The sequence below is a fragment of the Cygnus olor genome, chromosome 1 (genome assembly GCF_009769625.2).
Source record: "Cygnus olor isolate bCygOlo1 chromosome 1, bCygOlo1.pri.v2, whole genome shotgun sequence".
Taxonomy (NCBI): domain Eukaryota; kingdom Metazoa; phylum Chordata; class Aves; order Anseriformes; family Anatidae; genus Cygnus; species Cygnus olor.
This window is the reverse complement of record NC_049169.1, coordinates 104852951-104868074: the sequence shown is the minus strand read 5'-3', so window position 1 is coordinate 104868074 and position 15124 is coordinate 104852951. Positions and strand designations below refer to the sequence as shown.

The window sequence follows — 15124 nt, the reverse complement described above, 5'->3', positions numbered from 1 at the left end:
AGCATTCCAAAAACAATATATAGTTTTGTTTGAAATGCTCACTTGGGCTTGTTGTCAAATACCACTGAAGTGCGTGCTACATAAACTTTTGCCAGATCACCATACTGACACAGACCCATAGAAGCGAGCTTGTGCAGTACGTTTCAACACAAGATCGGATCTACGGGTTTATGCCAGTTGGCATTGCTGATTAGCATTTTCCTTTTAAATTGAGACACAGAAGACTTTTAACAAACAAACATATGAAGCAAGCGTAAGGACGAGTATTTAAGAGTAAAAATATTACAATTAATCCTAAAGAAGGCTACTTTAAAACTTAACTGCATAAATGGTGGATGCACCGAACAAGCCAAACATTTGTCACTAGTTTGTTTTTTGAAAAAGGAATAAAACCCACTTTTTTACAGATTGACTGTGCAACATTGTTTTGTCTTCAGCAGGAATTAATGTCCTTTTGAGCACTCATGAACTCTCAAATCCCAACAACTTGAATCTGACTGCAGTATGCACACAGCATGCAAGACCAGAATCCAAAATCAGACATGGCATAAAAGTGAACAACATAGGTTTGTCCTTTGTGTCTGAGACCACATCATGTACTACAACTTAAAACAAAAATCACCCCACTAAATCTGAAAAGCAATGAGGCACACTGGCACACAGCTCTCATACAACATTATAAAGACTTAGCTATTTCTTCATGTTACAGAGTATCTAAGTACTGCTTGACAATAACTTGTTGATTAGACAATGCCTATTAATCAAAGCAAATAAGTTAATTTGTATATTTTATTCACTAATCCTCCCATCAGTGTTATTCCCCAATAAGATTGTAAGTAGAAGGGCAATCTTGCAAATCTTCAGGGTTAACTTCTACAACAAATACTTTCTTCTTATGACGGGTAAGCAGTACAACACAAATTATCAGACCCTAAATGTAGGATGTCCTATGCAACAGACTCAAAACAGATCCTGAAGCAATAATCAGTAGTTTAAAAAGGTAAGACACAGACGCAGTTTTATAACTTACATATTTTAAAGACAATAATTTATAAACACTGTATCTTAAAACACAGCAGGGTAACTTACAACAATATAGCCACAAAAGCATTTGTAAAATACAGGCATAAGTTAGTAAAATTTTAAAAACAGGTTCTACAGAAAGGTAGTAAGGTCTCTCATAATTTTAGCAGCTTACTGAAATCTGTATCTGAGTAAGATTGTAATGCCTGCCTTCCGTTAGCTCCCACTGAAGGCCTAATTCTGTCATCGTTAGTTGGATAAAGCTCCTTTAAAGAGAATAAGCACTGCCAATAATAAAGTTTTTAAACCAGGCCAATGCTAAATTTTCTTGCAGACTGTAACATGTATTTCTAGTTCACTAATGATCGCTAAACATTACTAAATGGCCTTTTTTTTTTCTTTTAATTTAGTTGATTAAAATCCTGCATGCTCCAATGTATTCTTTTGCATTTTAAAAAATAATATCAACTATTTTTTAATTCTATAACAGTATGTTTTAAACTCACTTTCACTTCATATACAACACTTCAGCATTCAGAAAGAATGATATTTTTATAATTATTTAGCATTATTACTTATTATTATATAATTATTATTATTATCAAGTGTTAACTTGAGAGAATATGTAAGAAAAAACTCAAACTAGAATATTTATCTTAGTATCAAAAATAAGTATTCGGACTGCATATATAATTTACTGAATGGTTCTAATAAGTGCTATAAATTGCTTCTCAGATTTTCCTTCTTTCTTTCTTTCTTTCTTTCTTTCTTTCTTTTTTTTTTTTTTTTTTTTTTTTTTTTGGTAAATAGAAGAGGTATTCCACGTTTCACAAAGATTGGTCTAGTATAGTTATCTACTAGTATATATACATGTCATGTAAATATATATGTCATACAAATACAGTAGTATATATATCTGTAATACATATTTACTAGTCATAACAAAAGAACAAATTGTATATTGATCTTTCAATCCATTCTAAAGCTTAATGGAAACAATAAGTATAAAGACTACCCAAACTGTAATATTCCCAACAGAAAGTAATCATAGCAAAAGTTTAATATGTATCTATAAAATGATATTTGTAGTCTCTCTTAAGGAAAGAAAGTATTTTAAAGGTAATCTGTTTCATGTTCTTGCCATGAACTTTATTTTTTAACAAAAAAAAAATATTTAAGATCACTGTATTACCTTCGTTGAATTCTGGTATAATTAACGTCTTCAGTTTCCTTTTTCATCTGAAATTTTTTCTTTCACTAAAACAAATGAAAGAGAAAGATTTTGATATATATGTTCTATGTAAAGTGTTTCCAGAACAACATGAAACCTACACAACATTAGTAATTATGCTTTTAATATATGAAACTGACACACTGCTGATGCCCCTCTCAGAGCCACGGGAAGACGTGCTGTGAACACACAATTTGGCAAAAGGACTATTTCATTTAGCATTTCCTAATCCTATCGCACCTAACAAATACTTTACTTTTATTAGGAATTCCAGAAGTGAAGAAGAACGCTGAACAAAAATAGTGTTTATTGAATGGTGAATATATTGGGTAGTTTGCTACGCAACTGCATAAAAATACTGGGAAAGGCTAAAATGCTTAAATCAAGAAATGTTTGCAAAACTTGAAGGAAATAAACGTGTTTTATATAATCAGATATAAAATTTTTAAAAGTTCTTTTAAACAAATGCAAGCACTAGTTCCTCAACAGACATAGGTACTAATGACATACATAACTATTCCAACAGAAATACTGGGGAGGGAGGTATCACCATAAATCTGAGAAACACTTTCTTGTGCAAAATGGGTGAATGGAAGTATATGTGTCATATACATAAGATCTCCATTCCATAGTTTCCCAGAATTCATTGCAGAACAACAAAAATATAAGGTAGCAACATTAGCATATAATCTTAGGAGTTGCTGTCTAATCAGTAATGTATAAAAAGTGAAACACATTAAAACAATTCTATTTTGTAAAACCAAAATATATTTATAAAGCTTTTTATTAGACAAGTATCTATCACAAATATTTTGATAAATGTATAAGAGTTTTGATGAAAAAGACCCTAAGTTTCAAAGTAATTTCTAGCCAAGGACTTCTGTATTTTTAACGAAAATTTATAAGGCTAGGAAAATATAAATAAGTAATCCGAGATACATAAAACACTGATTTGGCCGAGCTTTTACAAATATGTCAGTCAAATTGAATTTTGGTACAGACTGCTCTAACTGCTTAGTAATATGTTACAAAAGCAGACAAATGTTCTAAGAAACAGGGTCTACTACTAAAGCGTCATATGCTCAAAACTTCCTTTAACTTTGCATGCACTTATCACAAACACACTGAATGGATATCTTAAATACTGTTTTCAGCTATTCCTGGACAAGTGCTGCTTTACCGAACATCTTAAAATAGTCACTGTTACTAGCTGCAAGCCAGGCTTACTTCGTGAATGTCCCAATAATGTGCCTTTTATTCCTGTGCTTATTACACTGATTTCTTTGTAATGGATTTAGATACAAATTGTAAGAAACTCGTATATGAATTAACTCCATAATAACTTTAATATACTGGCTACAAGAGCGATCCTTTCCTACCAGTTAGCACTTTTTTTTTCTTTCTCTCTTTAGAAACTGAAAGCATGAGTCACAGTATAAAAAAAGAATTTACTTTCCTTAGCAACCAGATCTAAATGCCCACAACTTTCGTAGCAATAACCAAAGCTTACACTGAATAAATGTAACATTAAGGTCTTTGCATAACTCCAGTGCTTCGCTAAGACAAAATGTGCCTAGCCACTCATTCCTACAGATCCTCGATTTTTTGTTTACTTTCTATTTTTAGCAGTATTAGATCAAACACACCCCAAAAAAGTTAGTTTAAAAAAGTGTGAACAGCTGACTATGTTAAAATTAATACACAAGGACTCAGTTTCAACAACGTTTAAAATGAAACAAAAAAAAGGAAAAAAGGAAAAGAAGGTATACCTGTTATCAAAGGTACGTTTTCACCCAGTGCCAAATATTGCTATATAAGCAATAGCAAAACAAACAAACAAACAAAAAAATAATCCTTCTTTCTCTTTTGTTTTTACTAAAAGAGTCAATCTCCTGGGCTCATTTTGCTACACTGCTTTAAGAAGCTCTAACACATCCTGATGTCTCTGCAGTGTAACATGCCAGATTTTTTTTTTTTGGAAGCAGGAGAGCCACTTTTTTTTTTCTGCACTCTTGTATGTAGGACAAACTCAGATTTGTTTCTTCTTCTGAGCGCTCCTGTTATTTCTCGGAAGAAGACCAGGATGCCTGTCTTCTCTCTCGCTCTTCTCGGAATTCCAGGCACAAAGCACTGCGCAAAAGCTGCACCAATCCTTGCCGCCACCGCCTGCACAGTGCGAGAGGTGGGGAGAGACCAGAAAATTCACCTCGCCCCTGTGCCGGTTTTATAAATGGGGATTGCACAAATCTGCCGAAGCAAAGGGGTGAAAAGGCAGGGTGCCAGTTTGCTACACTACGCTGCAATGATCTCATGTTCAATGCTGTCGCCCCGTTTGCCCAGTTCAAACGCCTGTTCATTAAAGAGGAGGGAAAAAAAAAAGAAAAAAAAAAAAGAAAAAAAAAAAACTTTTATCCTTCAGATACTCAGGAGGGCTGTTCTGAACTACAGATCAGCAATAAAAAAATACAACACATAGTTTGAAAATGCAGTTATGAAGTCTAAATATTCTGTTTATATTTCTTTCTTTCTTTTTTCTATTTGGAGATAAGAAGCAGAATTTATCAGGCGTGAAAGGGACAGCCTCCTGGTGGTGTGCCAAAAAAGCCAGAATAAAGGCAAAGTTGTGCTTCAAAGCTCAATTGCTTGCTGAGCCTGGCTAAAGTCAAGTATTAAGATCCACCATTTTCTGAGCCATGTAAGAAAGGAGGAAAAAAGTCAGAACGGGTGCTGCTTTCCAAGTCTCCGTTGGCACCATCACAAAATCTCAGCCGTAAGGTCACATGATTCTCTGCCAAATGTGGAGTGCATTCCCATAAACCATTCTGCTGATACTGCGAAGGCAGCTATTGTCTAGTTTAGACCCAAAGTTCAGCCCACTCTTCATTGAATTAGCTGAAAAACGCATCACCTTTGGGGGTTGGGAGCCATGGAAACGTCTACCTGGCAGGCTGCCCACTTTTGCTGCCCATCAACCAGAGATGGGATTGTGCTGCCTAATGTAATGATGACTAGGAATGTGAAGAGTCGTCCAAAGTGAATCTGATTCTCGCAAAGCCTGCTTCATTTGCACAGCAAACTCTGGCTTCTTGTCATTAAAAAGGGGAGGGAAAGGAGGGAAAAAAAATAAAATAAAAAAAGGCGTCTTTCTACTAAATGTAGCAATTAAAGGTCTAGTAAACATGCCTAGTCTGCAACTTTCCTTCATAACATACTGAAATGGTTCCCAAACTAAAGGACTTGGTGCAGTGCAAGTTTTCTGATTTAAAGCAGCACTCGTTTTTCGCTGAGTTAATGCAGCATCCCCGGGACATTTTTTCTCCTTAAGAAAAAAAAAAAAAAGTACATGACAGATCTCTCATCTCTTCTTTTTACCTCCCTTTATTACCTCCTGATTTTATCTGGCACAAATTATACATGCATGCAGCAATACCCACCAGTAACAGTGGGGATGCAATATTGCTGCAATCTTCCTCAAAGCAGCCTCCTGAGAAAGCTGGTTGTGTTTCCAGCAGCACAAACCCCTTCATCTGAGCCCTCTTATCGTCACTAGTGAGTAGGACAGCTGCTCTGCAAGTTTGTAAGCCAGCGCATTTGAGACCCATCAGCACCCTCCTGTTTTCAAAATACATTCAAACCAGATTTCTTGAAAAGACAAAATCAGACAAGAATTTATAAAAGATGCAACTTATTAAATAGACTAAGTAATAGACATAACTCCTCTGCTTCAGACTTGAAATTTCGATATTGCCCATCTATTGTTCTAAAGTAAAATGTCACACAAAATGTCACTTCCAAATGAAAATACCACGTAAAATACTGAGCAATGAATACACGTCCTCCCAGCACCCAAAAAGCTTACACAGAAGAATTTATCTATGGGGCTGTGTAGTGAATAAATGAACAAAAATCTGCTTGGTGCTTCTACACCAGAAAGCTTAATAGCTACCACAAAAGAGATGTTAAAAATGTGGTAATTTGTCTGATCTCCACATTTAATAAAAACAGAGCCATGGGAGGAGTCTCTCTACCTATTAGCATCTGCAGACAGTTGCACAAATGTGCTGTGAAGAGGAGGGTGCATGCAAAAGAGCTTACGGCTAGAAATTAAGGAATGGCAAACAAAGTGGAAGACGACAGGCTGGAAACCGCGGCAGGAAGACAGGAAAAACCATTCCCAGGGACACCACGGGCAGCAGCCACCCAGCTCTGCTGCTGCCATGTTTACTTTTGCTGTTCTTTCCAGTTTCACTGCGTTTATCTGGAGGAGATCGAAGGCTCATTATAGAAGGATAAAAGTGTGAGAAAGGGGCCTTGAGGCACAGCAAGATGGCCACAATGGCCATGCTTCCCTTGCAGGCCAAAGGGCTGTCGGGGCTGCCTGCACCCCTAGCTGGATGGGGTTTTGGGGAGGGTCAGCATGGCAGGGATAAGGATTGCATTCAGGGCAGTCTCTGTGTGGGGAAGGGTGAAGTGGGCTGGGTGGAGGGGACTGGGAGCAGCCCCCAGGGTGCCACCACAGTGCAGGCAGGATGGAGGCAGAGGATGCAGGAGGATGGGAGACGACCCGCTCCTCCTGCCAGGTCGGATCGGCACTCCTGAGCAGGGCCCGATCCAGCCAAAGGATGGGAGCTGCCTGTCAGCGGAGGGGCTTGTGTCAGAAAATCAACCCAGGCTTGAGTTCCTCTCTTTTCCAGATCTGGAGCTTTTTGAGGGCTAGCAGCAGTAGGAAAGCCCTCGATACCGTGACACGGTGTAAACTTTCCCAAATGGCCTTTCTGATTGAAATGCTGCCCACGTGGTTCTGAATCCAGAGATGATGCTTTTCTTTTCCCTGCCAGCTGCAGGAGGCTGCCTGGGCACCACCAGCAGCTAAAAATGCTGCTCCTCGCCCCGGCTCCTTGCCACTGTGGTCCCAGAGCAGGGAGCTAGCTGGTGGCCCTAACTTCCAGGGGCCGCGAGCAGCATCTGCACGGTGTGACGCTTCAGCTATGAAAATGAGACCTGGTGGGTTCTCCCACAAAGGTCTTCCAGATTAAATAAGCTTTCCAATTATTTAAAACTAAATGCTTTTCTGCAGGCTCATAAAACTCAGAAACCCAATTCATCTGTCTTTAATTAACAATTATGTAGCAACAACAACTCGGGATTCCACTTTTTATCACTTTGATAGTTTTCCTACTGATTTGAGTCAACAAATCAAAACAGATTTTTTTTTTTTAATTTATTATTATTATTATTTTTTCTTCTAACAGGGCATGGGGGAATCAAGCTCAGCTCACTCCATCTCACATTTTTCCATCAGCCATAAAAACATTTAAGCCAAAATACATCGTTGTCTTCGAATAAGCCACTGACGAGGGTGTAACCTCTGAACCCGCATGGTATTTTGATCCAAGGTGACAACAGTGGTTCCATTAAAACTGAGTAGAAATCTCCAACCGAACTACAATGAATGTATATTCTGTTCAAATTTACTGCTATTATTATCAGTGATGGTATGTAAAAGGACAAGAGAACAGCCTGACTTTCAGATCTTTGAAGGGCATTTTCCAGTATTATTGCTACAAGTAATACACAGTCTGAGCTAGGTAAATTTGAGCAGCAGCTTTTGAGAAGCAACATGCATCAAATTCTGCACAGTCACTTTTACTTTCCCATGTCAAAAAGCATTTCAGCATGTGGCTAGTCCCCACAACGGAGCACTCGCCTCACCAATATTCAAAAACAGAATGTTAAAATCCTGCTGAAAAAATCACTTGCATATGGGCCCAGCAACAATTACAGATGTAGATGGATCTCAGAGTGTTTTGCCTATGAACTGATACAAGGATGACGCAAAAGGAACCAAAAAGACACATCTGCCAGAGCGTCTGGCCTTGTTCACCTGCAGCTGCAGCAGGCCAGGCGGCCAGGTGGAGGGAGGTGGCACTGGACCTCTCCACTGGAGGAGAGGGGACTGGTTCTGACATTGCCCTGAAGGAGGGAAAGGGAAGGCAAAGAGACATCTGAGGGTTTCTGAGTCTGTACTGAGTACCCCAGCCTTCCTAGCTCAGCAGGCAGTTTGTAAACTAATTGGAACAGAAAAAAAATGGAGCCTTCTCTGAGCAATGGCACCCTGCATGAGAGAAAAGCAGAGGAGAGATCAGGAAAGAAACATAGCAGCCCTCTCAGAGAGAAAGGAGAGGGAATGACTGAGGAAGGCAATGTCTACTCTTTTGTGTATTTGCTAGTTTTGTATTTATGAACAAACATATAACTGCAATTTCTACAAGTTAAAAGTTGAAAACACACAAAGCAAAGAGGAAATGCAAGTACTGGATATATTACATGTTTCTGGCTAACTTTAATATACTGTATTGCATGGCATAACACTTCACAATAAAACGGTCTTGTTTTGCAGAGCATACTCTTAAAGGCTCTAGTATATAGAGGTGATAAAAATTATTTGCAAAATGCATGCAAATGAAAATTTATCATCTGCTTGCTACTTTCATGTTATTTTCAAATGGCACTGTGCCTTCCCATTTTTTCTGCCTTAAGGTTAACACCACCAAATTAAGAGACTTAAGCAAGATGCTCCATGGTAAGAGCCAGACATGTCATTCATCATAAATTTAACTAAAATTTTCCTGTTCCTGAAATTTTCATCAACATTCTTGCTTTTATTAAGTTTCTTCTCCTCTAAACTTGTCACCGCATTATCTGCAGCCTATTTACTTACAAATTTATAAATTATCTTGTCTCTTTGACTCTGGCTGGACACCTGAACTTCACAACCTTCTTTCTGCTTTGCTACTACAGAAGAAAATATTTTAAAATTGATAGCAAAAAAATGAGTAATGCACAGCAAATGTTCCTGTTCATGCAAGAAAAGCATTCTTCACAGACTTTAAGACCAGCTATTTCCTTAAAAGTGCAGATATTCATAAAGAGAAAAGGATGCAAATATAACAAATTGAAACAGCTACTGAAAATTCAAATGAGCATTTTCCAACAACTATTTTGCAGCATGAAAAAATCAAACATTGCAGATGGGAACAACCCTTCTTTGTTCATGGCGAAGTGCAATTGTGGTAGAATAAGCAGCATGGCTGTGGTGCCGGAGGAGGGCTGGGACTGACATAAGCTCATAATGAGGCCAAAGCAAAAAGCAGACTCTATCTTTATTCCACTTTTCTAAGAAACTTAGGTCCTTAGGGGTGATCATTCAGGCACAGAAAGATGTGGCATTTTCTCCACAAACAACAAGACAGTACCTCAGACAGGTAAAAATGCTGTGGTGGTATAAAACATCAAACCAAACGTGATGATAGGAAGAGCATTGTCACACACATTTCCTTCAACATACTTGCTTCATCTTCTGTTTATTTCACCACTGTTATTCCATAAACATAAAAAAAGTTCAAATCAAGAGGTGAAGCATTCAATTCCCTCACATACACCAAATCCTAGACATATAAAAACTCTTCTTATGTGCTCTTTACCTCATTTGTCTCTTGCAGGCCTAAATGCAAATACAGACAAGCATTATTATCACTATTCATCAGATAAAAATTCTGACACACATATATTTCCCAAATTTAAAAAGTTGTAGTGCGTCACTCTTCTAAAAGCATAAGCAGCATGGCAGTTAGGTGTTTTTCCAGTTCTAGAGCCAAAGATACCAAACTTAGGTTCTTTTCCTAAATCATTTATCCTTAATACATGATGGAATATCTTACATTGCTCAGTGTTAACTACTCTGCATTGAATCTTAAGTAATAGCTTGAATTAGATAATTTCTAAATACTGCCTACACAGTTTCCATCATCTTGACCACTACCTCTGAAAACAAAAATCTGAAGTTACCTTGATCTAGTTCCTGGAAAATGTCACTGGAGGAGGAGGAAAGAGAACTAGGTAGCAAAGTGAGTAAACACCAAATAATTATTTACATTCCTTCTACTTCTGATTAATAAAACAATGTCGACATCTTTCACTAACACCTCTTCAAAACAAGGGCAAGCACAGCCAGAATATGCTTTACTAATTTCTGATTTAGCAGCATACTTAATGCCTAGACCTCTCCCAGTGTAACTCCCATGCCTATGCTCCCCTTCAAATATTGCTGCAGCGCTTAGCTGAGTTGCATGAAAACATAACCAGGGAACATCTTCACAACACCAATTCTGTCCCAAGCTTCAAAATGAAAATTTCTCATGGATATGGGAGCACACAAACATAACTCAGGGGAATGCATAGATGCCTTCCTGTTCCCAACTGTACACCAGATTGTGTAGAAAGGGTCCTCCACGGCCACTTATTTTCCTAGGACTCATTCTTGATCTGTATATAACCCAGGAAAATAAAGATGCTGCAAGGATGTTCTTCATACCATTGATTTCTTAATGAATGATAAACAATTTTTATGTTACTCATACATACTTTTCCTATACAACCTTGTATGAATCCTGGTTGCTCAAGAACTTAAAATGAAATCGTATGCAATGTTATTTAAAGGAGCATTTCATTTAGCTGCCTTTAGCCAAAAGTAGCCTTCAGTAGAGTATGTGCTGTGTGTCATCCATCACTCTACTTGCTATAACTGAATATGGCATCACACCTCAAAATGCCACAGAGTAGTGTTCTCGGGCAAAAACAGAAAATAAGTATTTTTGAAACATTCTTAATTATTTCAGGAAGGAAGTTACATACATCTTTAGGTACTTATATTCTTACAAATCTGGACAGTATTTTCCAAACCATCACCTGCAGGTAGGTATATACGTGCACATATCCAAAAACACCACACATTTTTTTGGTAATTTAATTACAAAAATATGAGGCCTGTGCATGCACTTCTCTGTGTTACATTCTTAGCAGGTTGAGTTCTGTTAGCCAAAATATCTGGGTAGGCCATAACTCTAAGTTGAAAAGAAAGAACATGTGCCTTATAGCCCAATGTAAGACATGTTTTGATTCAGCAGACTAAAGAATCAATTCGTTTTGAAGCAAAACTGATTAAAACTGGACAGGAAACAGTTTTTTATATCTCAGTTTTCAATTTCCCTACTGCAAATTTTAGAGTCAGCAAAATAATCTCACTTCAAATTGCACAAACCCTCCAATCTAGATTTTAAATTTTTTATATTGGAGCAATTAACTCGTTATACATTAAAATGTTTTAAATATTCATCCTATATTTTTTACTTCTTTGATATTTTTAGTACAAATGGCTACACTTTCCAATTTTGTAGTTTGAATTGGCATAATTTTGTGAGTAAAACCTACACCTCAAGACAATAAACATCCTCAGATAACCTGAACAACACGGAGACGGACGCAGAAGAGATCAAAGGCATGGAGCCTTCTCGGAAGATTGAGCAGGCTATGAGTGATCAAAGGCAGGAGAGAGGACTCTGGATCTTAACTCCTGCTTCCACTATACATGTATAATTTACAGGTTATTGGATTGTGGGGAGGGGAACTATTTATACATTAAAAGTAGGTTACAGGCCTGAAAACTTATTTAAAATACCAAAAAAAAAAAAAAAAAAAAAAAAAAAGGACTTCAGTCATTGAAAATGTCTAGGCACTATCTTTTGCAACACACTTTTCCAATGTTTTTTGCGATTGGGAATTGTTCAAATGCAAGCAGCTTTGTTTTCAATGAATCAGCATTTTCTGACAAAATTAAACAAACAAAAAGTACACTATTGTTTTCTGGTGTCATGATAAAAGAGACATCATGTTGTTTGTAAGTAATAACTCACAGGAAAAATGGAAAATTCATGTTCCAATTAGAGCATTGCTACTTATGTTAGCTTGCTTTTCAGGACATGTAGAGCACGTGTAACTCAAAATCTTCATCAGATTACATTTCCACATTATGTGAAATTCAAATTGGCACAGAGCACTCAGCAATAATATGAGCTTTCATGAAGTCAGTTGAGTTTCTTTGCTACCAGGTCCTTGGTTACTTGGTCATTGTTCATCTTTATCAGAAGTTCAGTACTTGAGAAAATATTTCCAATTAAAACTTTGCTAAAAAAGAGGCAATTATTACACCAAAGTTTTGATTTGGTAAATCAATTAAGAACATTTTTTTCAAAAACTCCTGAAGTGCTTTATAGAAAATGAATATCAAACATTGTGTGTACTTAATAAACACAAATTCAGCAGTCCAACAATTTAGTAATGACTCATGAATTCATATGATTTGTGACATCACAGCTCATTGCATTTCGTGATATTACATATACCTGCTGCCCCAGAGAATAAATAACACAGTGAATTTTATGTTAACATCACACTGCTTTCTTGATGGGGAGACAGGAGCTGCATCACAGCCAGCATTACCACAGATTAGCTGAAAACACACTTGAGCTTAAGAGATGGTTTTAGTTCACACTTGACAGCCAAAGCTGCCGCCTTGCACAAAGGGTAACAGACTACAAATAAGTGCAGAATGACTATTGGAGAGCTTGAAATATACTGAACCACTGGAAAAAAAAAAATCAATGACAAAAAACACAGATAGCATATTCCATTATTTACTGGTCTGAAATTCTGTTTATTGAATGCCTGAACAGCACCAAAGAGATTTCAGAGGACCAAGAAGGGTCATGTACCTAGAAGGTGTTTTTATCTTCCCTAGTAATAAGCAGAAAACCTTTATTTGTTATTTAAAAATTGTGACAAGAGTACTTCAATCTTGTTTCAACATCTTCCTGGAATTCTAAACTACTTGCAGATGTTTACATAGCCTTTATGGACTTAAGGACATTAAAGTGATTTTACTCTAAATTTGTATAATGCCTAGTTCTTCAGGATCAAAGATGGGAATTTACATTCATTATTAAAACAACAACATGTAAAGTGGCCTTTATTTTAAATATGAGTGATCCAATATAGATGTACTGCATTTTGATCAGTACTGGGCACATCCTGGCTTAATAACTAGGAGGCATTAATTGTTCCAGTGGCTCAGAGATAGAGTATCTGCAGAAATGTGCAGTCTAGGTGGCAGGTACTGTCTGGTTTGCTTTCTAGAAAGACTTGGTTGTTGAAGAAGGTCAGTTTATTACACTGCCACATGACATTCATAACCAGGTGTATTCAAAGGGTAGGCAGCTTCAGGGTACATACACGGATGCTTCTAAAGATATTCTCATGCCCTCTTTTTTATTTCTCCAATTGTAACAGGAAATTAAAGTGTACGAATCATTTCATCTACAAATACGTTACTTTCAATTTGTTAACAGATGGTTCATTCAGCACAACTTCAGCAGACTATATTTGATTATATATCTGCTTCCTGAAAAGGTATTTTTCTAAAACACTATGGTAACCAACGCTTGCAGAACATGAAACAGAGCAACCAGATTTCTGGAATGCGTTTCCGGATAACTTCTATCAAGCAGGGGAGAAGCAGAATGAAACATGTAGAAAACAGTCCTTTAGTTAAAATGCAGTTAAGTTCTGCAAACAGAATCTAGTTCTGTCCTCGGGGGATTAACAGCCATGGAATCGGGAATTTAAGAGAAACTTTCATAAAGAATGCCAATTTCCTGCATGATTTTTTACAAAATAAACTATAGAATGTCATGATGGGCACAAAGTATGCAGTAAGCATGTCCTTGATTCAGTATGTCCAGTGATGAATCTGTTATTTCCATACTCTGGGAGAGGAGCTGATCTGTATCTAGGCCTTTATCACGCAAATTCTTCTACTTGTATTCATCTTTACTACAACTAGCCTTCTCACTGAAATTAGGGGAACCATCCATAACAATACAACCAAGCATGCACAAGTTTCTTGAGCACAGGAGCTTTAAAAATCAAAGCCACCTATAGCAGATGCTGTTTTTAATTATGAAAACATAAAACACTAGAGCACTGGAAATCCCATTCTTCACCAAGGCCTTTAGAGATGACCAAACCAGTAGCATATAACATTAATATGAACTAAAACATCCATCAATATGTCACCTTTCACCTCAGATCAATATCTTCTGCTGATACCTACTGGCAACTTGTAGCAGTTTCAAATAGCCAAGTGGCTCCTCCTATATATATGTGGGGAACCATATAATGTGCCTGCTCATTCCCCTGATCTACTTTCCCATTTGTCAACTTCCTTCTGTCTTCAATGGCATCAGCTATCTTTCTTGTTCAGGACGTTCATGGGTGTCTCTATGCCTAACAAAGAGCCTGGGATGCCCTAACAATCCAAATAAATAAGCAGAAGTACTGCTTTGCTCTCAAAAGATATGGCAACATAGTAGACTTTTTTTTTTTTAAAGGAATACAGTATTTGTATCAGAGAATCATAGAATGATTTGAATTGGAAGAGACCTTAAAGATCATCTAGTTCCAACCCCTCCTTCCATGGGTAAGGACATCTCCCACTAGACCAGGCTGCTCAAAGCCCTACCACCTCACCTTAAACAACTTGTCTGGGTAACCCGTTCCAGTTCCTCAACACCCTACTCATGTAAAATTTCTTCCTAATATCTAATCTACTTTTTAATTATTTTTTTATTTTTATTTTTAATTTAAAATCATTACCCTTTGTGCTATCACTACATTCCCTGACAAAGAGTAGCTCTCCTGATTTCCTGTAGGCTCCCTTTAGGTACTGCAAGGCTGATATAAGGTTTCCCCAAAGCCTCTTCTCCAGACTGAACAACCCCAACTCCCTCAGCCTGTCTTCATAGGAGAGGTGCTCCAACCCTTTGGTCATCCTCGTGGCCATCCTCTGGACTCATGCTAATACATCCATGTCCTTGTGCTGGGGGCCCCAGAGTTGAATGCAGTGCTCCAGGTGGGGTCTCATGAGAGCAGAGAAGAGGGGGACAATCATCTCCTTCGCCCTGCCTCACTTCTTTT

General features: G+C 37.5%; 1 protein-coding gene across 9 annotated transcripts in view; it reads right to left on the bottom strand.

Moving 5' to 3' along the window:
- LOC121079132 overlaps positions 1-15124 on the bottom strand; it is a 242263-nt gene that overhangs the window by 38790 nt on the left and 188349 nt on the right. For 8 of the 9 annotated variants that reach the window (XR_005824915.1, XR_005824907.1, XR_005824903.1 and 5 more), the window contains one exon: positions 2216-2280. Coding sequence is in view for 4 of the 9 variants with exons in the window: in XM_040576020.1 (XP_040431954.1) it covers positions 2246-2280 (35 nt within the window). In the remaining 5 variants the exon portion in view is untranslated. Of the gene's footprint in view, positions 1-2157; positions 2281-9510; positions 9630-15124 lie in introns of those variants that run through there. The other variant, XR_005824909.1, reaches the window with a different exon arrangement.